At 49.1% G+C, this 25,026-nt stretch overlaps 2 protein-coding genes across 8 annotated transcripts in view; both read right to left on the reverse strand.

The window, feature by feature from the left end:
- Positions 1-6,316, reverse strand: part of FARP2 (FERM, ARH/RhoGEF and pleckstrin domain protein 2) — a 92,993-nt gene extending 86,677 nt beyond the window's left edge. For 4 of the 6 annotated variants that reach the window (XR_004527306.2, XM_073806987.1, XM_033859391.2 and 1 more), the window contains exon 1: positions 764-848. The gene's annotated coding sequence lies outside the window, so the exon portion shown is untranslated. Of the gene's footprint in view, positions 1-763; positions 849-6,179 lie in introns of those variants that run through there. The other 2 variants (XM_033859390.2, XM_033859389.2) reach the window with 2 other exon arrangements.
- Positions 6,317-8,239: 1,923 nt separating this feature from the next.
- The window catches only part of SEPTIN2 (septin 2), a 33,290-nt gene continuing 16,503 nt past the window's right edge, over positions 8,240-25,026 (reverse strand). For both annotated transcript variants that reach the window (XM_019934737.3, XM_019934732.3), the window contains exons 4-13: positions 24,335-24,421; positions 23,465-23,588; positions 22,410-22,544; positions 22,121-22,238; positions 19,978-20,079; positions 19,429-19,574; positions 17,975-18,058; positions 17,054-17,111; positions 12,741-12,843; positions 8,240-10,244 (exon numbers count right to left, since the gene is read on the reverse strand). In XM_019934737.3, coding sequence (XP_019790296.1) covers positions 12,742-12,843; positions 17,054-17,111; positions 17,975-18,058; positions 19,429-19,574; positions 19,978-20,079; positions 22,121-22,238; positions 22,410-22,544; positions 23,465-23,588; positions 24,335-24,421 — 956 coding nt within the window. In that variant the 3' untranslated portion in view covers positions 8,240-10,244; position 12,741. The remainder of the gene's footprint in view (positions 10,245-12,740; positions 12,844-17,053; positions 17,112-17,974; positions 18,059-19,428; positions 19,575-19,977; positions 20,080-22,120; positions 22,239-22,409; positions 22,545-23,464; positions 23,589-24,334; positions 24,422-25,026) is intronic.

A 25,026-nucleotide genomic window follows, 5' to 3' on the forward strand; every position in this document is an offset into this window, starting at 1 on the left:
TAACTGGTTAAAAGAGGAAGACGGTAAACACATGCATTTTTCAAACAACCACCCTGGAGGGTAAACCAAAACCTAAAGGAAAGACCTTCCTCTGGGGGCAGGGGGAGGGGGAGGCGCTGGGAGGGCAGCGCTGGGCTCTGCTTCCTGAGTCTACAGTGTTCAGTCATGTCGCATAGGGAACCTTGTCGATGTGCTTTTGCCACGTAACATAACCTGTTCCCAGAAGTAACACCAGGGGGTGACGGCCATGGGGGCCAAAATTCTGCCCACCGCAAGGTCTTTGTCGGGTAATTCCGATGTCTGCATCATCTCAGCTGTAGCCTGTCTTTTCTCGTGTGAGCTGGTATTTCCCTGGTTCTGTGTAGGCCAGGTAATTTTGGATTATATCCTGGACATTTTAAACACTGTGTTATGAGCCTCTGGCCTTGTTCAAATCCCACAGGGAATGTGGCACTGCTCTTTCAGCAGCAGGGCCTTGCCAGGTTCAGGCCGCAGCCATGGTCTCAGCATCAGCTCCACCTTCAGAGGCTCCATCCTCCCTGTGCACCATCACCCAGCTGACAGCCTGGCTCCCGGGCTGTGGTCGACCCCTTAGCTGAGTTCCCACAGCCTCTGGCAAGTGGCACACGGTCGGCCCCATGCGTGTACAGCTCGGTGTCAAGCCCACAAGTTCACTGGCAACTGTGAGGGGTCACCTCCTGAGCACCGCCCTCCATGGGGGTCACCTCCTGAGCTGCCCCCCCCCCATAGCTCCCTGGCTTACTTCTCAGTCTTCCAGCCAGAGGACTGTGGCTTGTTCCCCTGCTCTGCCGTGCACGTCCTGGGACTGCACCCTTGCTGGGACCAGGCTGCAGGAAAGAGAGTAAAAAGCCCTTGGAGTTTTAGGTGTCTCAGGCCTGGCTGGAGAACAGGGAGAGAGAGAAGAAATGGTGGCTTTCTCCCAGTCCCTCTAGAGCCCAAACTGGGTGGCTCCCCCTGCAGCCCTCCCTATCTGCCCCTGGAGCCCAGCTCCGGGTTTCGGACACCCGAAGACGCTGGGGACCGGGGGTGCTGGAGGGAGAACAGGAAGCTCAGTGCTCCTGCGGCAGGCACTTCAGGCCCTGGCCTTTGTCTGCCCGCCACCACTTCTTTGCCAGGGTCCTCAGGGCTGCTCCCGCAGCTGTCTAGCTTTGTGGCCACAGTCAGCGGGAGAGACAGGGTGGAGGAGGCTCATTCCTTCTTCCCACAAACGGAACTTGGCATCCATGCATTTAAAGCATGTTTGCAGAGGTCATCTTTGAGAGAGGGAAGAGGGCTGATTTTTATTTCCTTCATTCCTGGCGCCTGTATCTCTTGAATTGCCTACCGTGATGAACGTGCGCTACTTCTGAAATCAGATGGCTTCCGGGCAGACGACGGCAGGGGTCACCTACAGCCGAGCCCGCTCGCCTTCAAAGAGAGAGCCGGGGTAAGCACCCACGTCTCCTCTAGGTGTTGCGCTTGTTCTTGCTTCTCAAATAGTGCAGTTAAAATAAAAACTAACATTTTAAAACACTCTCTTTAGATCAATTTAAAAAATTGATCTCTTGTTCCGACACTGAGACTTGTTCCCCCCACACTCAGCTTGTGTTAACTATTACCAAGGCAACTGGGATCTGAACGACACAGGAGGTAAAGTGAATCACGCCCAGTCATTTAAATGGCTGTGAAACAGCCAGCGCGGCTTCCTGCTTCCAGACACATCCCGCCAGCCGCAGGAGGAGGCGCCGTGCACCCTCACGCACGTGCCTCCACAGTGTTGTGTGGCACCAGGCAACGGACCACAGGCTGCCCCTGTGCCGGCAGTGTGACTCTAAAGCCATCTGCCTCGTTTCTGGGCCCCTACCTGGCACCGGCCTGCCAAGGTCCTAAGAAAGGCCCTCAGTGAAGTGCGGCCATGATCACAGCCTTCTGGGAAATTCGAAAACATATTCAAATTGCAATCGACTAACACTGCTGCCCCTTCCACCCCAAGTCTGTTTCTGTCCCTCCTTCCCTCCACGTCAGGCAGCTCAGGAGAGGACCCAGCTACCAGCACAAGGAGCCAGGGACACCCTTAGTTTGGGCTGAAGTGGAGACGTTTCAGGTGTTCACACTGAGGTGACCACCCGCCTCACAATGCAGCTATGGCTCCCGGAACACCACTGCCAGTCCCGTGCTTGCGTGCTGGAGGGTTACGGAACAAAGGTGCAGGGCCCAGGCCCTGCAGCAACATGAACAGACCCGATGGCACCTGGTGCTGGAAGCATGTGGGCCCTGGGAAAGGAGCAAGGTTTGAAACTCGGGGAGCCAGACGCACATTTGTGGGAAAATCATCACCAGACTTGTCAAAATGCAAGCAGAGTTCGGTACTCAGTAGTCAAAACTACACTTCTCGCCTGTCAGAAAAAAAAATTTATAATGTAGCAGTATGACTATAAATACACCATTGATTTTTTAACGTTTTTGAATGGAATTGTGCAAAACAGAATTTATCAGAACTCCTGCTTCTCCGAGACATAGCCGTGCTAGAAACAGCAAGTGTGAAACCATGTTTTATGCATCCTAACAATCACTAATAAGATTTCTGATCAGCCATGCTAGAGGAATCACCGAATTCTTTCTATTCTCTGTCATACGAAGAGACAACTAAAAAGTACATAGCCAAATGAAAAGTATTACAGAAGTGTGTCAGATAATTAACAAATATGCTATCTTTCTGGATTTAGTGATGTCTGTATCAATGGTCAGCTTTTTCAAATCTGTATCTTATTTACGTTTTCTCATTCTAAATAAATATCTGCAAATTAATTTTCAAATTGATTTTTATTTGTAACACTGTATTTTCTTAAAGAGGTCTCCTCCCCCAAACTGGATAAGTCTCAGGCCCCATAAAAGTTGGCATCTGCCCTTGCCCCAGATAAAATTTGATTAGTTCAAACACTGATTGAGCACCTTGCCTCGGTATCAAGCAAGTCTAAGTCCTTAAAGATACGGGAGCCTGTAAGAGGGAGGAAATCCCTCCCATGACAGTGGGAGAAGACAAAGAAGACAGTCTGTTAAAGGGCGGTAAGAGCCATGTGGAAGTGAAGTGAGGGAGCCTCCAGGAATCTGGTAGGTGGAGAGGGAGGGAGGAGACCTCAGCAAAAAGCGGGTGTCTGCACATCTGGTCCTCACAACCCCCATCGCACACATGCTGTCCCGTCTCCGGTTTAAGGGACCCCACGTGGCAAGTACACAATGATCTAGAAGGGGAGACCACTGTGGACGTGGCCCTGACCACTGCCTGCCGCAGCAGTGGAAGGCAGGAGGCACGAGGTAACACCGAGGAAGGCAGCGCGGCTAGCCTGGCCAGGACGGCTCTCCGGGATGAAGCAGGAGCTGGGCCCTGCGGGGCGACAGGAGACCAGCTGGACAAGAGCAGCCTGTGCGCAGGCAGGGGCTGCTGGGCAAGGCTGAGAGTGGCGGGGGCCCTGAGGATGCCCACGGTGGGTCGGGCTGTGGGGGTCTCGAGGGCCCACCTAAGAGGTCTGGGTGGAATCTCATACCTCCTTCTGTGCTGCAGCTGGGAGAGAGGGGATGAAGAAAGATTTGTCACTGCACCCGACAACGTCAGAGGGCCTTTCTGCTTTTGAATTTTAAAATGACTATAAACCAGAACACCAGCTTAGCGAGAAAACAGTCCTGTGACCCTAAAATAAAACTACTTACATCACTCCACCTTCCCTTCTGATCCTTGCCCATGTCCTCGCACATTTTTACATCCGTATAATTGCTGTGTACAAACTACCTCGCCTTTTTGGTTAAGACGTGTTTTTGAACATATTTCCATGGATCAAAATGGTTCAAATTTTGCTGGGAAGGAAGGATAGGAAGGAGATTGCCAGAGCATGTCTGCTGGCTGAGGAGTACTCTACCCCTCTGACATGCAGAGTTTATGTATCAAAGTTTGTTTTCAAAAACAAACTGGGATTCCAAAATCAAAATCTTTATCACATACGGCTAGCTGCTCTCCAAAAAGATTAGACGAAATTTACAGAATCACCAGAAACCCACCAAACACCGGCCTCTATCATATTAGGCTTTGTGGAACCCCCTCACATTTCTGGCACCCTGTTGCCAAGGTAAAACCTGGAATTGACACATATGCTACCGTGCAATCATGCTCTACACACGGGATCTCAGAGGGCACCACCAGAGTGACCTCGGCGCAACATCCAGCTTTACAGGGGGGCTTCCCTGCGCCTAACGCCAAGCCGTGTGCAGGAAGCTCACGACCCCTGAGCAAATGAGGAGGTGGCAGGCTTATACGAAAGCAGGTGAAGAAAAAACAGGAACAAACCTGAAAGGGCAAAAGCAGCAGCAACAAACACCTGTTACCGTCTCAGGATAGAGGAGGTGCTGGTGTGACTAGAGGCAGGAGTGTTTGGAAAGGAGTGGAACAGAATTCCTTGGGGCCCAGGGGATTTAAAAGAGCTTGCATGGAATTACCCATGCATCCACCTTTGCTTTCTCAATCCAGTGCATATCCTTCCCTCCAAGCAGGATAATTCTGCTTAAATACTGCGTACTTCTCTCTCTACTGTCTACTCAGATCATTCTTCCACCTGGTAATACAATGGCTAACACTTGTCAAGCACTTACTGTGTCCCAGGCATCTAGCTAACAGCGTTTCCACTGATGTTTAATCCTCACAACAAGTCTATGAGGCAGGTAAACTGTAACCTCATTTGCTGATAGGGAACCTGAGGCAGAGACAGATGAATGTATCATACAAACTTCCCTTTTGGGAAAGGATGCCCATGCATGTAAACGAGCCAGTAAACTTCTGCAGCTCCTGTCAGCGTCTGGTCCAAACAGCTCAGTGTGAACTGCTCACGGAGAATCTGCAACAAAACAGGAGCACGGGGGAAGCAGGGCCAGGGTGTGACCCTAAACCGGTCACCCCGCTCCTCTGCTTCCAGACGGGGCCTGCGCACGTCTCCTCTGCAGATTGTGAGAGAACCAAATAAAATAACGGGCGTGAAGCGCTTCACAACCCTTCCCAAAGAGCTACGTCTGTAGTGTACAGGAACTCATAAAAAACTTTCAAAAAACAGCCGATACAGACAATGAACATTAGATGTGGCCTACCAGCAAAGGTCACTCCATGCCTGCTGACCTCAAATGTCCTCTCCCATCTCTGTGGCAGGAGAAAACTGCACACTGTCCACACACACAAGCAGCCCGCTGGTCCAACGCTCCTGACACCCATCAAGCACCTCCGCAGTCCTCCGCCGGAAGCGCCCTCACAGACGTGAGCAAAGGTACAGAGAAGAGCCACCCTGAGATGTAAATCTTCCCATCCTTTCACTGTGGACTGACATTATTTCCTTCAACGCACCTTGTGTCAATTTGTTTTTCACGGCAATTACTGACCAGCACACGAAAGGCCACCAGAGGCTGCAGCCATCATAGTAAACGGAAACGGGGGCATATTCCAGCCCCAGCTTTCACCGTCTGCCTTTAGAAGTCTCCCCACTGTCTGAGGAGCCGTTCTACACTTCATGGAGTAAAAACATTAACACCTGAGCTTCCCTGGTGGCGCAGTGGTTGAGAGTCCGCCTGCCGATGCAGGGGACGCGGGTTCGTGCCCCGGTCCGGGAAGATCCCACATGCCGCGGAGCGGCTGGGCCCGTGAGCCATGGCCGCTGAGCCTGCGCGTCCGGAGCCTGTGCTCCGCAACGGGAGAGGCCACAACAGTGAGAGGCCCGCGTACCGCAAAAAAAAACAAAAACCAAAAAACAAAACAAAAACATTAACACCTAATACCGATTCCCGGCGTTAAGATACAATCTAAGGAAAGGCCAAAAAGGGCGTGGTCTCAGGCGGCGCGAGCTTTCACCTGTGGCTCTGCCGGGGCCTCCGCGCGGGACCCTCCCCGCCCACCCCCGGCGCCTCCACGCGGGACCCTCCCGCCCACCCCGGGCCTCCAGCGGGCAGGCTCCCCACACACGGCCCTCCCCGCACGGGGCCTGCCGCCCTAAGTAAGGCCTTCTGAGCCCGGGCGTGGACTCCTCTGGCCTCCCGCCGTCCGGAGGCGCCCGCCCTGCCCTGGGCTTCGGCCCACGGCCTCCGCCGCCCACCCCTGAGGCGCCGCCCGGCCCCTGCCTGACCGGGGCCCCGCTGCCCCGCACGCTCACCAGCCGCCAAGCCCGCGCTGTCGCCTGCAGCGCCCTTCCAATCCCTCGTCTGCTCCGCCCGCTCGCGACCGCCCGTAGGCCGCCCCCGCGCCGCGCGCCCAGTCCCTACCCCCCGCCCAGGGCTCCGCCCCCGCCCCCGCGGACGCGCCGCCGATTGGCCTGCGGACTCTGGGGCGGGGCCTCCGCGGCCGCGGCCTAGAAGCGCGGCACAGAATTCTGATTGGTGAATGGACCGGAGGAGGCAGGGCGAGAGGGCAAGCGCGGAGTCCAATGCAATTCAGCAGATATTCGGCTGGCCGGGCGGCGCGGGGTCCTGGGCGGGGCGCGGTTCCGGCTCGGGGAGGGGCGGGGCGCCGGCTCAGTGGGGGCGGGGCGTCGGCTCTGAGAGCAGGGTCCGGCTCGGAGGGCGGGGCGCGGTGCCGGCACGGCCATCTGCTGGCTCCCTCCACCCCCGCCCCTGGCTGCCAGCCTTCCCGTTACCTGCTCCACCCACCAATTGCGATCCTTCTGGGGCTACTGGTGTGGCCTACGGGCACCGATAGCCCCGTGAGGATGTGCTGAGGAGGAAACGGGCCGTGCTGGCGAGGCCCGAGGCCCTTCCAGGCTTCACAGTCCTCCTCTAGCCTTGTGGCCCCCACCCGGAAATGGAAACGTGACACCACGTCCGGAGCCCCCAGGCCCGCGACTAGCAGCAGCACACGCACCTTATTCGAAGAGGTTCAGTGAACTTCTACGCATCCTTCAAGACCCGGTTCAATTTGCCCTGGTCCTGGCCCCCGCCGCAGTCCCCGCGCCTCCCGGGGCAGGCCAGGAGCGCGCCCGCGAGCCCCCGCGCGTCTGTCTAGGGAGTAAACCGAGGATGGACCCGGACCCATCTAGGAGGGACTCCTAGGTTTCTGGCCACCGGATCAAAACCCCGACCCCTTACGTTTCCCAAAGGAAGCAGGAACAGCCGCTCCCCGCGGGGCAGCTTCGGATTCGAGACTCAGAAGGGCACTCCTGTCCCCAGTCGCTCCCTCCGAGCTTTTCCTCTAACTGGCCCCCAGCGACACCACCGGCAGCCCCGATGTCAGAACCCAGGCGCTGTTCTCGCTGCTCCCAGGGTGGCACACACACCCCTCGGCACGGAACCCCGACAGGTGAGCAGCGCCAGTGGGGACCCCGCAGGGGGAAAGCCTGGTCAGAGGCTGCGGGGTGTATGCTGGAGGGCCTGAGGCAGAGGTGCAGGACCTGGGGGAGGGAGGGACCTGGAAAGAAGGAACCAGAGACAGGGTTCTAGGCAGACACTGAGAAAGAAGTAAAGGGGCCCTGGGGTGGTCAGTGGAGTGGGCAGAGGGCCGGCCAGCCACCCACATCAGGCTTACAGTCCAGGTTTTCAATATTTCTTCTAGTAAGTTAGTAGTTGTTGCTACAGTGAATGAGATCCTTCCCCACATTTTCTATTTAGTGGGCAGACATCACTGAGCTCTCACTAGTGGTCATTTTTATCATTCACTTTAAGTAGATGATCAGATTCCCCTGTAACTATTTCCTTTCCAATCTTTATGGCTTGCTCTTTTGGGCTGGGATCACCGATACAGAGTTGTTGGGTACAGATGTTGGTGCAAATAATTCCTCCTGATTTTTAAAAAAGTTTATTTACTTATTTTTGGCTGCATTGGGTCTTCGTTTGCTGTGCGCGGGCTTTCTCTAGTTGCGGCGAGTGGGGGCTACTCTTCGTTGCGGTGCCGCGGGCTTCTCATTGCGGTGGCTTCTCGTTGCGGAGCACGGGCTCTAGGACACGTGGGCTTCAGTAGTTGTGGCTTGTGGGCTCTAGAGTACAGGCTCAGGAGTTGTGGCGCACGGGATTAGTTGCTCTGTGGCATGTGGGATCTTCCTGGACCAGGGTTCGAACCTGTGTCCCCCGCACTGGCAGGCGGATTCTTAACTACTGTGCCACCAGGGAAGCCCCCTCCGGATTTTTATACACAGAAAACGCAGGGCTTTCTCTGAATCTTTCCCAGAAAACCTTACACCTTTACCTCGTTAAGAGCCAATAACGAGAACTACTCACTTAATACCTAAACAATAGTGCTTTATTGGTAAAAGGTTAGTTTCAATGGATACAAAATTGCTGTGTAAAATAAGTTTTCAAAATACATTTTTATAGGTAAAGCTTATATCTTAGTAAAAGGGCAATTATCTATTAGGAAAAGTATTTAGATTCGGGCAGCAAAACAAACGGGAATTTAAAAGTCTTACAGTGTAGGTCCACCCACACCCCCATAACCATTAGGTGGCAGCTAGCACTAAGTAGTAGTTTTACTATATAGAGCTTACACCTACTACTTTTCAAGTGCTGCCACACCCCACCCCTTTTTAAAAACAGCTTTTACTAGCATAGTTAATAAATGACATAATAACCCAAATAACTAGCCTTGCATGGAGGGGCCCTAAGGTCATGGAACACTTTTTCTTGGTAAAAACTTTGCACAATGTGCCTAAACCTATAGCTCTTGACCATTTGCAATTACCCAACAGTGAAAGGGCAAAGTCAGGAGAACACCCAGTGATTTTCTGTAGTACACCTTGGTAACTAATATATTTCAACCATCTCATTTTCTTTTCTGTCTGTTGAATACAAAACCCCTCCTCGTCCTTGGAGTAATAAGCATTTTCTCCATTTTAACCTCTCTTGTTCTAGCAAAATGAGAAAACTGAACCAGCACCTGCTCCCTCCAGATCTTCTTTCATCTGTCACTTTTTGGAGACCAATTTCCCCACGTCAGCAGCAATGCTGGAAAAAAGCCAACCCCCAAGTGCATCAGCGCCCCTTTGAGTGCACGACAGGGAGACCAGCTACAAGGACAGGAAAGGGCCAAGGCCACAGGGCACAGGAAACCAACCAGATGCGGCTTCAACTGGCGGCACCCGTCAGCCAGCCCACGGTGCAGACCTGAAATAGCCTTCATTCTCGCACGATACATGGAAGGAAATGACAGTGGCTGAAAAAGGACTAGACAGCCTGCACACACAAAAACATTACTGCTATTTGCCTGAAAACCAGTCAGGAAAGCATCAGTTAAAGGGACGCCAAATCAGGAAAACCTGGCAGGCATTTTGGGCCCCACGGGGCTGAGGCCTCGGGGCCACCCACCCGAGGACCCTTATTTTCACTGCTGAGGCACGTCTCCTATACCTGCAGTTAGAGAAAACACATTAAAGTGCAGTATAAAAATACAAAAAGGCTGGTTTCTGCACAGATCAACTGTTAATTTTCCTTAAAAAGTTATTTTTTAATTTAGTTGAATAAAAATAGTTTGACTCTCATTGTGTAGGTAAGAATCTTAGTTGCAACATGAAAACTGCAGCTCACGTATACTTTGATTTTTCACGGCAAACTCTACAGAAAGTGGCTTGTGGCGAGTTCTCTGCATAGACCCAAGAATCCAAAGACTTGTTAAAAAATTCACCCCTAAAAGCCTGTTTTTAAAAAAGCTATTTAAGTATAAACATGTATCTCACTGGGTAATTCTGTTTCGTTTGGTAAACAGATAAATGTGCAGATGGACCAACAGTATTGAGTTATAGCAGCAGAACTGGTTTTAGGTGTTGTGCTCAAACAAAGCAAGACAGCTAACCAGGTGCCATGACTTGGTGAGAAATGGCCTTGTACCAGGGCAGCTCTCATCTTTCTGTGTCACTAGGTCCATGTCTCTGCTACTCAGGAACATTCTGGGAAATCTGAATGTTCTAGAAATAAATCATGATTAGTCGGTTAGGCCAGCCAAGTCAAATTCAACTATTAACTATACATGCTGACTGGTCCCTGGGAATCAATTCTAACATTAGTGGTCAGTTAAGGTGGACAAAAAATGGAAATGGAAAGTTAACCTCACAAAATGTAAAGTATAACATAATGAAATATAAATGTTAAAGTACTTCATACAAAATAACACATCAAAAGTTTTTAAAAAATTAAATTCTCAGGCACAGGTACTGTAAAATGTGGACAGGCACCCCTCCAACAGTCTTGAAAACACGCAGCTGTGTTACTTGTCAGAATGTTATCTTGCAAAGTGTTTTCTGGAAAAACAAAACACAACACATTTAAATGGGAGTGATGCAATGCCTGCTGCTTGGACCACTGGTAGCATTATTTTCCTGTGTAACAACAAACGGCACAAACTGAGCAGAAGGTGGGTTCTGAGGACCACAGAGTTGACTAAAATCAAAACGTCACTTATGAAGCTCTTGGAAATCAGGAGTACTGCAAAACTGAAAAGTATACAGAAATGCAGATTAATTTTATGTACCAAAAGTAGAATTCTCGTAATTCCATAAAGTTTTAAGAAAAGCAGCAGCAAGATCAGAGAGTGAGCTAACATCTATTGCTCCCTCCTGCCTCAAATGAGCCCCACCCCTCAGGAGTCCGTTTCTCTGCCATCATTTCCCATCAGGCAGCAAACCTGCCCAGGCAGGACTGCCCTGTGCGGCCAGGAGGTCCATCAGTTGACATGTGACGTGACCACAGGCAGGTAATTTTAAACCCTTGCACAGCGTCCATGTCCTCACTGGGCAAGTGCGAACTCAGCACATGCGTCCATGTCCTCACTGGGCAAGTGCGAACTCAGCACGTGCCCTCAGGACCTTCCTAAGGTTTCAACGTGATGACGAAAGAAAAGCAACCAACTCTGACCCAGGTGGGCTTCTCTGGATGCTCCCTTTAAAAGCAACTGGTTACACTGTACATGTGTATCTGTGTCTTTCTGTGCATGTATTTCACAACTAAAACCTTTCCCAATAAGCCGCAAAGGGGCAGGGGCTTTGTTTTGGTGACCAATGCCCCCAGCCTGCCCGCCCCGCCCCACGTCCTTCATCACCTGTCCCTGTTGTGGAAGACTTCTGACAGGTGCCTGACCTCCGGGCCCCTTACCTCCCATCTCATTGGTCCTGCAATGTGTCAGCTCAGCCTGCAGTCACTCGGGCCATCCCATCGCCTCCTGAGGGACTGCATCGACGCTCACATGCCCTACAATCAGGTCCATATCCCAGCTCTGTGCCAGCTTGAACTCCGACTGGCCCCACTCCACTCTTCCACGGAGCAGGCTTGCCTCCGCCCCCACCCATGTAACTCTTCATTCTCTGGTCCTCATGTGACTTCACCTCTCCCTCCTTCCTCTTGGAGGTATGGAAGCAGCCACTGGACAGCTCTGAGTGTCCCCCTGTCCACAGGGTACAGGGGAGCGGACATTTGCCTTTTCCTAGTCTCCCTTCAAGCAGGGAGGCCAACATACACCCCGCCACACAGCCACACGCGCCACTGATCCCCAGCGGCTGGAGCAGAGTTGTGGTGAGGAGCAGCAAGGTCACCCTGGCCTGCCTGGCATACTTCTCCCTCCCTTGACCCCACCTCTACTTTTAGTTGGCCTACGCTGTTCCGGTAACACTTTGAAGAGATGTTTTCAGCTTTAATAAATTTCAAACTGTATGACCAATAAAAGCTACTTTATTTCTTCTACTGCTGTGAGACAATAAAAACAGATCCTGGTCTCTGCCCCCAGCCCTGGCACACAGCCCCTAAAACCCTTTCATTTGCTAAGTGGTCAGAGCACCAGGTGCACCTCTTGTCCTGATACTTGGTCCTTGACCTCTGTTCCTGACACAGGGCTCCTGAAACCCATGTACCTTCCCTGATTTTGTGCTAATAAGGGAACTCTGTGGGTTGGTCACCAGAAAGACCAAGCCATGATGAGAAGCTTGTCATTTCCAGCCCTGTCCCCCACCCTCCAGAAAGGAGAGAGAAGCAGGAAATGGAGTTAATGACTGATCATACCTATTCGAGGAAGCCTCCTTTAAAATCCCCAAGGCAGGGGTCTGGAGAGCTTCTGGGTTGGTGAATCCATCCAAACCGGGCAGGTGATACACCCAAACTCCTCAGGGACAGAGGCTCCTGCACTAGGGACTCTCTTGGACCTCACTCGCCCTGTGGGTTTCTGCATCTGGCTATTCACCTCTGTTCTTTATTATATCCTTTAATAAATGTGACCTAGTAAGCAAAACGTTTCTCTGAGTTCTGTGAGCCGCTCTAGCAAATTACTGAACCCACGGTGGGGTGGGCACCTCTGATCTCTAGGCGGTCAGTCAGAAGCAGTGGTGACAACCTGGATTTGGACTGGCATCTAAAGTGGGGGGCAGACTTGTGGGACTGAGCCCTCGACCTGTGGGGTCTGACAGCATCTCCAGGTAGATGGTGTCAGAACTGAGACTGCAGGACCCCCAGCTGGTGTTGTGGAGCACTGCTCGGCGCAGGGGAACCTCCACACATTTGGTCACCAGGAGTGAGGGCACTCTGCGTGGAAGGGGACATACAGGAAAGGAGCACACAGCAGGGAAGAACAGTGTTTTTCCCTACGTAGGAAGGGGAAATAGTTTTTCCATTACAATTGTTACTCACACTTATAAGCTTAGAAAACACGAAAACCCTTTACGAAACAGGAAGCGTGGAGCAGCTTCCGTTTTGAGGGGCAACCTCTATCCTTTCGGGTGGACACGCGCCTGCTCTACAGGCCTGGTCGTTACCTCACACGTGGTGCCCGTGGACCGCGCTGTCGCCATCCCCACCCTGCATCTGCATCTGCATCTGCGCCTGCATCCGGGCAATCATCTCCTGCATACGGCGGAGCTGCGGACACGAGATGAACACACCGTTGGTTCTCGGGCTCTGCTGTCCCCAAGCAGGCTTTACGGGGGTCCTGTGATTGCTAGTACTTAAACGTCTGTGCTCTCCCAAAACATGACCATGAGTTAACATACAAAAAACTCTTACAAACCAGTAAAAGGACCAATGGCTCAACAGAAAACTGAGCAAACGATATGAATAGGCAATTCAAATAAAAAATAAAAATTATCAAAAAACAGAAGAAATAAGAAAGACAACATGAGACAGTTTTTGACCTAAAAAGATAGGAAGGAGTTGCCACTACCCAGTGGGGAATGTGCACTAAAGGGGAGTGACGGGCCCAGCTACTTTGGGTGATTCAAATGGTGACTCTTCACCCTCCTGCATCCCCATCACTTTTTTTTTTACATTTGTTTCATTTATTCTATTTTATTTTTTCTTGCTATTTCTTTTTTAAACATCTTTATTGGAGTGTAATTGCTTTACAATGGTGTGTTAGTTTCTGCTTTACAACAAAGTGAATCAGCTATGCATATACATATATCCCCATATCCCCTCCCTCTTGCATCTCCCTCCCACCCTCCCTATCCCACCCCTCTAGGTGTTACAACAAAGCACCAAGCTGCTCTCTCTGCGCTATGCGTCTGCTTCCCACTAGCTATCGGTTTTACATTTGTTAAGGCATATATGTACATGCCACTCCTACACTTTGTCCCAGCTTACCTTTCCCCCTCCCCATGTTCTCAAGTCCATTCTCTAGTAGGTCTGTGTCTTTATTCCTGTCCTGCCCCTAGGTTCTTCATAACCATTTTTTTTTATAGATTCCATATATATGTGTTGGCATATGGTATTTGTTTTTCTCTTTCTGACTTCACTCTGTATGACAGACTCTAGGTCCATCCACCTCACTACAGATAACTCCATTTCGTTTTTTTTTATGGCTGAGTAATATTCCATTTTATGTATGTGCCACATCTTCTTTATCCATTCATCTGTCGATGGACACTTAGGTTGCTTCCATGTCCTGGCTATTGTAAATAGATGAGAATTGCTACTCCAGATTTCTTTTGATTTCCATTTGCGTGGAATATCTTTTTCCATCCCTTCACTTTCAGTCTGTATGTGTCCCTAGGTCTGAAGTGGGTCTCTTGTAGACAGCATATATACGGATCTTGTTTTTGTATCCATTCAGCCAGTCTATGTCTTCTGGTGGGAGCATTTCATCCATTGACATTTAAGGTAATTACCGATATGTCTGTTCCTATTACCATTTTCTTAATTGTTTTGGGTTTGTTATTGTACGTCTTTTCCTTCTCTTGTGTTTCCTGCCTAGAGAAGTTCCTTTAGCATTTGTTTTTGTTTGTTTGTTTGTTTGTTTTTAGCATTTGTTGTAAAGCTGGTTTGGTGGTGAACTCTCTTAGCTTTTGCTTGTCAGTAAAGGGTTTAATTTCTCTGTCAAATCTGAATGAGATCCTTGCTGGGTAATCTTGGTTGTAGGTTTTTCCCTTTCATCACTTTCAACACGTCTTGTCACTCCCTTCTGGCTTGCAGAGTTTCTGCTGAATGATCCGCTGTTAACCTTATGGGGATTCCCTTGTATGTTATTTGTTGTTTTTCCCTTGCTGCTTTTAATATTTTTTCTTTGTATTTAATTTTTGATAGTTTGACTAATATGTGTCTTAGCATGTTTCTCCTTGGATTTATCTTGTATGGGACTCTCTGTGCTTCCTGGACTTGACTATTTCCTTTCCCATATTTGGGAAGTTTTTCAATATCTCTTCAAATATTTTCTCAGTCCCTTTCTTTTTCTCCTCTTCTTCTGGGACCTGTATAATTCGAATGTTGGTGCGTTTAATGTCCCAGAGGTCTCTGAGACTGTCCTCAATTCTTCTCATTTTTTTTTCTTTACTCTGCAGTAGTTATTTTCACTATTTTCTCTTCCAAGTCATTTATCCATTCTTCTGCCTCAGTTATTCTGCTACTGATTCCTTGTAGAGAATTTTTAATTTCATTTCTTGTGTTGTTCATCATTGTTTGTTTGCTGTTTAGTTCTTCTAGGCCCTCATTAAACGTTTCTTGTATTTTCTCCATTCTACTTCCAAGATTTTGGATCATCTTTACCATCATTATTCTGAATTCTTTTTCAGATAGACTGCCTATTTCCTTTTCATTTGTTAGGTCGGGTGGGTTTTTACCTTGCTCCTTCATATGCTGTGTTTCTCTGTCTTCTCATTTTGCTTATCTTACTGTGTTTGGGGTCTCCGTTTCGCAGGCTGCAGGTTCGCAGTTCCCGTTGTTTTTGGTGTCTGCCCCCAGCGGGTAAGGCTGGTTCAGTGGGTTGTGTAGGCTTCCTGGTGGAGGGGACTAGTGCCTGTGTTCTGGTGGATGAGGCTGGATCTTTGCTTTCTGGTGGGCAGGACCGCGTCCAGTGGTGTGTTTTGGGGTGTCTGTGGACTTATTGTGATTTTAGGCAGCCTCTCTGCCTAATGGGTGGGGTTGTGTTCCTGTCTTGCTAGTTGTTTTGCATGGGGCGTCCCAGCACTGCAGCTTGCTGGTCGTTGAGTGGAGCTGGGTCTTAGTGTTGAGATGGAGATCTCTGGGAGAGCTTTCGCTGTCTGATATCACGTGGAGCCGGGAGGTTTCTGGTGGACCAACGTCCTGAACTCGACTCTCCCACCTCAGAGGCACAGGCCTGACACCCGGTCAGAGCACCAAGACCCTGTCAGCCTCACGGCTTTTGGGAAGTCTGAGGTCTTCTGACAGCGTTCAGTAGGTGTTCTGTAGGAGTTGTTCTTCCACATGTAGATGTATTTCTGATGTATTTGTGGGGAGGAAGGTGATCTCCACGTCTTACTCCTCTGCCATCTTGAAGGTCTCACCCCATCACTTTTTATCACTATGGTTTCTCTCCGTTTAGAAAGGCCTCTAGGCAAGTGTTGTAGAAGATTTACCTCAATTTTCTTCAGGTAACTTTTGTGATTATGTTTTTAACATTTAAATATTTGATCCACAGTGAATTAATTTGGCCAAAGAAGTGTTTTATTTTTGTTTCCAAAAGGCTGGCCTGTTTTCTTATTATTTACTCAACATGCCTCAATTCCACCACTTTAACAGGTCTCAGCACCACCTTTACCTCAGAGCACATTTCCACACTTCTGATCTATTCCCAGACCTGCATTTACTTATTATTAATTTTTAAAAATATATTTATTTTCTTTATATTTGGCTGCACAGGGGGGTCTTCGTTGTGGTGCTCGGGCTTCTCACTGTGGTGGCTTCTCTTGTTGCAGAGCACGGGCTCTAGGCGCATGGGCTTCAGTAGTTGTGGCACGCGGGCTCAGTAGTTGTGGCTCGCGAGCTCTGGAGCACAGGCTCAGCAGTTGTGGTGCATGGGCTTAGTTGCGCCGCGGCATGTGGGATCTTCCCAGACCAGGGCTCAAACCCATGTCCCCTGCGCTGGCAGGCAGATTCTCAACCACTGCGCCACCAGGGAAGCCCCGACCTGCATTTAATCAGCCTAACCCGCCTGTACCAAACTCTGGACGACCACCGTTTGATGTTTCCGTAACCAGTAAAGCAAGCCTCTTTTCGTTAGTCTGCTATTTATAGAGCTTCCTGTGTTTCCCAATGCTTAGCCTTCAAGACAAATGGAATTGCTTCAAGTTCTCGCTAAAACGAAGAACTCAGCAAACACACAACTCTGTGGGAATTGAGTTAGAGAGAGCTGTGATCCTCACCCTGAGCATCCTACCTACAAAGCTTTGTGTCTATTCAAATTTTGAAAGCAGTTTTCAGTAGAGCCTTTTCTAGTTTCTTCCCCTATATAAGCCCTACTACGTATTTCTTTCGTTTTCATTAATGATGCTGAATGAGCTTCTTTCATTATATTTTCATTGTCTATATATGGGAAAACTGCTGATTTTTAAACATCTTACAAAAACCAGTCACGTTACTGAATTCTCACTATTTCCAACTTTTCCCACTAAATTGCTGTTGGGTATTAAATGAGATAATATATGTAAACCAATATATACACTTATGTATATATATACATATTATCATATACAGATATATATATATAACAGATTAGTTATATATAGTATGTTCCTTTTCAAAAAAAACAAGGAAAAAAAACTATATGAACTACAAATAATATTTTTAGGTATACACTAAACAGTCAACTCAAAAACAGGAAAAGTACTTTTCTACTTACCTCAGCTTCCTTTTCCAGCAAGATCTGGTCTTTATTCATGTCCTCATTTTCCACTTTTCTAAGAGGTGAAAGAAATTACAATTATAATATTACGACAAATATAGTTGGTCATTTCTGACAACAGATGCTCAAAGTAATATTTCACTTTATATTTCTGAGAAACATATCTATTGAAAATTGCATAAATTTATCATTTTTCTGATTAACGACATGAATAAGAAAAGAAAACGATGAAAAATGGAATACGAAATGGAAAATTCAAGATCTCTTTCTTACTCTAAGCTGGGGGGTGGCACTTTCGACTTTACCCCAAAAACAGTACGTATTATCTGAAGAATACTCTTCTAAGATAAGTTATGAACAAACACTACGACAGTCGTACTTAAAAAAGGAACAGGATGTGAGTGTCCAAGTGGAGAAGCCGGCGCAGGAGGCCCTCTGAGCCCTCGAAGACGCGGCTCCACATGGGCCCACTCCCTTGGTACCACAACCTGGCTGTATTCCTCAGACTGGGATGTTCTCGCTGCCTCTAAATCCCTTCTTCACATCTGGTCCCCAAATCAGTAACACCATAAAGCAGACTCTAAAGTGTACCTCATACGTATGTACGAAGGACCTTGTGTTGAAACAGGATCCAACACAAGTCTTTGGCCTTTCCATCTAGAGCTGTTCTTGATATGCAACGGTTAAAGATACCTTTTAACAGGCACAACAAAAAAACCCCACCCCAAACAAAAACAAACCCCAACCCCACGATTTGATTAAATTAGCAACAAGTATCTCCCAATCGCTTCTGAGTAGGAAACCAAATGGTGATGCTTAGTGGTCAAGGCTGAGCTGGACACACAGAGGAGAGGGGGACAGCATGACTCAAGGTGACCAAATATGGACCGAGGGGACAGCATGACTTGGGGCAACAACCTGCCGCCTCTTTTGAGCCTCTCGGATCGGAAGTTTTCGTAGTGAAGGTCCTGGGTCACCTCTTGGAGATCCTGCATGTGAGTGCTGAAAGAGAAAAGCATGCACCAGGGCTATGCCATTCGCGTGGAAAAAACACCCAGTGAAGGACACAGAACACACACCAGGAACTAGGACCCCAGATTACTTGGTAAACAGTACACAAAGTTGCTGGAATTTCGGGATAAGGGAATGAGGCTGTGGAAACATCTACAGAGGCGCATCTCTTTGCTACCACGATAAACAACGCACAGACACACCCAGCTGGGCCACAGGGTCTCCGCCACAAGCACCACCCCTTGCGTGAGATCACCACAGTGGACAGAAGGAGAGGCACAGAGGCTTTAGGAGATTGTTTAGGTAAACAGTGTCTGAAACAGAGCACACTTTTCTGAAAGAACTTACGAAAAACAAGCAATTCAAACATTTGTGACTCCTTAAGCTTAACGTGTATGTCACAAAGAGCCTATTAGTGTCACCTGTGGAGAAAACCATAAATCAAAGTACTTATCTTCTGGATAAGACAGAAACAGCACTTTGCATCTTCTAATCATCTTGGAAAACACTCCTAGCTTCGGCCCAGCTTTTTCAGATACTTAAGCACTCAGCTCTGAGACAGGATCATGACAGCCAAGGGCCTGTCCCTGGAGGGCCTGGGTGCACTTTCACACCTGACATGGTGACTGAATTACATCTGACATAACTTGAATGCCAACTTTAATGGTATTTTTAGTGATTTTAATTCACCAAAAATTCCTAAACCAAGTGAGACCTACGTGGCCTGTAGAGCAATTTTCAGTTCTTCAAAATTTATCTGGACCAGCCGTTCTTTGATCTCAGAATTCTGATGAAAGAGGGGTTAGATCTTAGCAACACTCTTTCTGTTAGCCTCTTTATTCAAGGGCAACAGCAATGCATGTTTGTTACTAAATGTACAATTTATTTTTAGAGGAAAAACGTCTGTTTTTGTGGTCAGGTCTGTTCTAGCTGCTAAAAACCGACTGGGGAACCTCAAGGCTAACCGGGGCCACCTCGTGTGAGAGCCCGAGGCTGACGGACACGCTGCACTTCAGCAGTGGCTGCAGAAGGCTCCCAGGGTCCCAGGCAGCGACGCTGTCCGTTTCCTCGCCAGAGCCGAGGTGTCCCGTGCATGGTGCAGCCACACCACAGGCGAGCTCTCGTCTACTTTTAGCATCAAAAAGGTCTCTGAGATTAGGGAGGAGAGTGTATTAAGCTACAGGCCCCAGGTGGAAGAGGCTAGTCTGCTACAGTCCCAGAGAGCGGAGGGCCTTCTGCATCAAGCCGGGATAGCCCTGCTGCAGGAGCACAACGGAGCCGGTGTGGCTCGCAGGCCCCACGCACACCCCCCCCTCGAAAGCTCTGCTCTCCAAGCCGGTGGGAATGCACGCGCGTCTTACATGAGCATCGTCCTCAGTTTCAGGAAGTCGTTGTGCTCTGGGTTCTCCACCTCCACGACGCCCCACGGGTAGAGGCGGCCTCTGACTTTCTTGCCTTTGGCTTCAATCAGCTGATTGGATCCAACCACAGAGAATGGGATACTGGCCTAGAAAGAGACACACGGGGTAGACTGGCTCCACACAGGGAACCCCAACTTTCACTGCGGACACAGGAACGTCAGCACAGAATGAGCACGCCGCTGCCAACTACGAGGCTCACTTGGAAAACCAACGGTACACATATTTTACTTGCAAGTGGCAGTTCTTTTCCACATGGGACAAACTGTAGGAAATCAAACTAAACCTGCAGTGAGGTTTCTAAGCCTCAGGTGACAGCTATGCCAGAATATCTTTAGAGCAGAACTACCACTGTGGCCAAATCTACCTGGCAACCTCAGAGGCCAAGCCTTCTAAGACTGTGCTTTGCCAGCTCTTTCCATTTTAAATGCACTGACTACAGGGAAAAGGAGTGCGTTAGTTACACTGTGTACTTGGAGACAAAGCTCCTACCTTGAGAAGTCTAGTCTGCTCTTTAAAATCTTCATCTTCATCTGACTCTGCATCAGGTAAGTGATAGATTTTGATGTTATGTTCTTCAATCTCATCCAGAATCTGAAAGAAACACCAAACCAGGAGCAACTGTAGCAAACTGCATACTATTTCAGTCAAGTCTAACGCATCATATTAGAAGTATGTCAGAATTATCCAAATGTCAATAATCATATTGATTAAAATCATTTTCAAATGATTTTACAAACTGCTAAAAAGGTATTCATGCTTGCACCGAGGGACCCTCTGTCCAGAGTAACAACAACAACGTATCACCACCTTCACTGCCCAAAGCAGCAGACTAACGACAGTCCCAGTACAGCAGGTAAAGCAGACCACACCACAACCAGCCTCCGGAAGGAGTCCTGCAGGTAGAGAAGGGAGATGCGCCCAGAGGGAACATCTCCTCAAAGGCATGGAGGGGAGGACGCAAGGGTTGTGTCTTGGGAATTACAAGAAATCCAGAATGGCTGGAAGGTTAAGACATCCAGCTGGACAGGACAAAGAAACAACTGAGGTGGACAGTTCCCTGAATGCCACCAGGTGAGGGATCTAGGGGTCTGGATTTTATTCAACAGGAAAAAAGTGGTCAGCAGTGTAACCTCACAGTCTGAACTATCAACCAAGTAGTAGAGTAGCCTAGAGGGAAAGGGCAACTGGGCTGGAGTTGAAGTAAGCAGGCACTCACCACCAGCCAGTCCACTAAGCAGCAGCCCCAAGCCCCCAGTGTCGGTGCTCCGTCAGACGCGAGGTTGGGGCTCTGCTTCTACTCTCACGCCAGAGTCTGGACCACCCAGGGAAGGGAGAGCACAAGCAAGTAAGCAGGAAGCACCCCTACTTCAAACCTGCTCCCCAGTTTTCTCCTCCTTAATGTGACCTGAAGGGCCCTGCGTGGTCAAAGATCTTGGACGAACCCCCTGTCCGCACTAAGTTGGGGTTTAAGAGAAGGCCCTCCTCCCCGCACCCTCTCCCCCTCACAAGCTGGCCCTAGTCTGTTCCTAACTGCTTGTTCCCCAACGAGATGGAGAAGCTGAGCGGTGAGCGTGACCCCCTGCCTGCTCCCCACTCCGCAGCAAGAAAGTGATGGATCAAAAATAATCACACCTCCTCACTGTGGGCGACTGCAGAGCTACGGGGCCATTCTGAGAGACAGGGAGGTGGGCAGATGTTCTTAGACTGTGAAGGAGGAGCACACCCACAGGTACAAGGAAGAAACCGGATAAGGAGAGGGACTGCCAAGGCCCACGATTTCAATTCCTTTCAGCCTTTGAAATCGAGCCCGAAGAATTTTGGACACAGGATCAGAGATGGGTATAAAGCCTCCTAACCCCAACAGCTGCCCCTCCTACCTGTCCGGAATTTAATGTAACATCCTATGAAAGGTGAAGTTCCCTTAAGTGTGAATTGCCAAGACACTTACTGTCAAGCATAGAAATGCGTAAGCTTTCAGGGACTCTTCCAAGGGCCTGAATACTTCCTAAAACACTGGCAGACACGTGAGACAATAAAGGAAAGGGCTGACAAACACAAGTCCGTATTAGTTTAAAGCTCCGCTTACAGCAGAAGACATCAAGAGAGACATGAGGTAACACGAAAGTCCAACTAGGTGAAGTAATGTGCAGCGCGACAGTCAATGCCTAAAAATACACGAGTACCTGTGAGTCAATAGAAACGCAGGGAAGAGCGGCAAGCTCTGAAACCCCAGAGGACACGGCAACGGGCTTCAAGCACCGTGACAGAAACTCGCACCAGCAACCAGGCGGACGCAAACCGCAACGAGGTGCCGTTTCCCATCTCTCAGGAGGGACCCTACACACGCTGGGAGCACATCCAGAGCTGCTCCAGGGCCGCAGAGGAGCAAAAGCTCACACTCTGCTTTGGGGGCTGCAAACGGCTACAAACCTGTTTTGAGGGAAATGCAGCCCTCCTTCAAAAACATAAACGCACCTCAGTCCCTTTCTAAGAATTCGTCTGACTTACACAGTTGTGAGACGACAGAGGCGCACCGATGCTGACAGCACGGACATCAGCAAGGCCTGCTCTGTACCAGACAGGCAGGGACTGTCCGAACCCCCCGCCCCGGCCCGGGGAGCCCAGCACGCACCCTCTTCTTCAGGCGCTCCCGCTCCTTCAGCGTGAGCGTGTCGGCTTTCGCGATGACAGGCACAATGTTCACCTTGTTGTGTATCGCCTTCATAAACGCAACATCCAATGGCTTAAGTCTAAAAGTCATGTTTAAGGGAAGAATAAGGAGATCACACTGAACTTTTTTCTCTCAAAATTACCCCAATTCTTATAATAAAATATGCAGTTTGGAGGAAAGCTGGAAACCCACATAGTAAACACGAAATCTTAATCTACACACCAGGTTTCCATGGTAAACGCTTACTTACCCGTGTCCGAAGGGGGAAATAAAGTAAAAGCAACAGTGCACCCTGTTATCAATGATGTGCCGTCTGTTCAGACCACTCTCATCATGCAGGTACCGTTCAAACTGCTCATCGATGTAGGAGATGATTGTCTTAAAGCTGAGAGAAACACAAACACAGGTAATCACGGGATGCAAGAGGCAGCTGTCCCAAACTTCAAAGGCAAAACGAGCTGTTCTATTCCCTGCCTCTCCAGCAGGTGTGATTTAATAATTCAACTGTAAGATGGGGACAGAAAACCGACTCCTAGGTTTGGCAAGATGGAGGCTTTCGGAAACTGTGCTAAGAATCATTTCCGTAAGTGTTGAAGGTCAAAAGCCTGGATGGATAGGTTACAAAGAGGCTGAGCTGACTGACTGAAGACAGTCGGGGCAGAGTGGGAGCGGAACACGGGAGCTAAGGGCTGCCTGCGGAAGGAAGGGAGAAACCCCTGGTGAAGGAGAAAGACGCAAGACAGCCCTCTCCTTCCTTCCCTCTTCTCATCAGTGCTGGAAAGTTGGTGCTTTATGCTTATGGGGATTAGAACCAGGGGAGTGTGTACAACGAAGGCGGATTCTCTGCAAGGTACAGGGGACAGACTGCGCTTACATTCTACTTCTGGATTTCTTTACTTGTGCAAATGGTGCAACAAGCAGCCAGTTACAGACACTAGCTCTGGAGCAAGTCTCTTAAGAGGTTTCATCTTCTTGGATATGGAAAAGAGAAAGGCTGTACTACCATATCTTGTCCACTGGCCATGGTCCAAATCAAGGTGCTTTATTTATTCTAGCATTTGCTGTATGGTTGGCTTTGTGATATCAGATCTCACTAGAACGCTCTTACAGAAAAAAATACTCATTCCCTGTGAAATTCCTCATTTAAAATGCCGTAATTAAAATGATTTAAATTGTCTCATTGTTTTATTATACACAGCTACTCCAAACCCAGCAATCAGTCATCAACATTACAGACTGAAATACACAGAAACAAACGTAGGCAGGCACACAGCCTCGTCACTGGCGGGGCTCTGGGGCACGTACCAATCCCTGCAGTTGATGGCGTCCCCGTAGCCTGGTGTGTCCACCACAGTCAGCCGCAGCTTGACCCCTCGCTCTTCAATCTCAACAGTTGATGCCTCAATTTGGACAGTTCTTTCAATTTTCTCTAAGAAAAAGAAGAAGCAAACTTAATAAAGGAACGTACCTTAAAATAGAGCCAGTTTGCAAAAATGAGAAATTACCTGTTACTTTCTTTTTATTAAACAAATGACTCAGAAGTTCACTATTTCTCTTTAAGGACAGTTCTCAGAAGGTAACATGAGGACTGTGTAAAAACGACCCAGGGTCAGCGAAGGACACATCGCAGCTAAGATTAAAGGGCTGCTTGGGAGTTGAAAATTATAATTTCTGATTCCCGGGACAAAAAGAACAATTAATGAATTCATTTTAAAACCGTCCAAGGGCTGCAGTCGTGTTGTGGTGGCCCAAGTCCCAGACTGATGTATGCACGGTTCATTCACTCAACAGCCTCAAGAAGCCCAGTGTCCAGTGCTGGACGCTAACACCTAGGGGAAGAGGTCCGATGACACCTATGCCCACAGAAATCTTCTGTGTATGCCGGTTTTTTCATGAGAACACTGATCCTCCCATCAAACATACAACATAGGCAGGAACTATTACACTTTGTAGACAAAGAAAACAAGCTTGGAGAAGACGGACCATGGTACATGGTCTGAGTGTGTATAATCGAGATCCAAGGACGTCAGGTGCAGCACACCTTTCCCTACCGACTGACGCTCTCCTTGTGTCTAGAGCCAAACAAAAACAAACAAAACACAAAGCTACGGCACAAAATACTAATTATGCACTCCGCCGCAGCTCTCACGTAGTGCAGCGCGGAAACTTCCGTACCTGCGGCTCCAGGTATGACTCTTTCTGGGTAGAGGTCAGTCAGGAAGAGGCTGTTTATGAGAGTTGATTTTCCGAGACCCGATTCACCTTGAAACAAAAAGGAAAGTGATGTCATGACGTTGTGCGTGTGACACAGTCAACTCTGTTGAGCGTTTGCGTGAGGCCCGGCCCTGGACTGAGCGCCTCACGAACATCCGTCTCTGCATCCCATGTGGCGACTGTGAACACGGCACAGCCCTCCCGGCCCCACTGAGGGGGGACAGGGGCTCCAAGGTCAGTAGCCTTGTGCTCAGAGTGCTGTCCAGAGCAAGGCCTCAATTGGAATCCAGGTCTGTGAGGCTCCAGGATCCGTTAAGCTCATAAACACAATGTGACCTCTTCCCAAATATGTGGAATGGACTTGAGGTGGGTTTTTTTTTTTGAGAAAAGGAATGCACAGTAGATTTTCAGGTATGGGCTCCGCTAACCCTTAAACTCATCACGTTTCAGAGAACTGAACACACACACACGTCAACAACGCCCAGCTTCCCAAGCTGTGGCAGGGCACGGAGGACGGATGGACAGCTAACCCTTGCGCACAACCAGTCTGCCATCTCCCCTGTGACACCAAGGCAAGAGCAGGCCCCTTGCCCTCTTCCTGCTTCACTCACAGCCCCACATCCCACCGCTGGCAACCACCGTACATCAGGCAA

Source organism: Tursiops truncatus, chromosome 7 (genome assembly GCF_011762595.2).
Source record: "Tursiops truncatus isolate mTurTru1 chromosome 7, mTurTru1.mat.Y, whole genome shotgun sequence".
NCBI classification, from domain to species: domain Eukaryota; kingdom Metazoa; phylum Chordata; class Mammalia; order Artiodactyla; family Delphinidae; genus Tursiops; species Tursiops truncatus.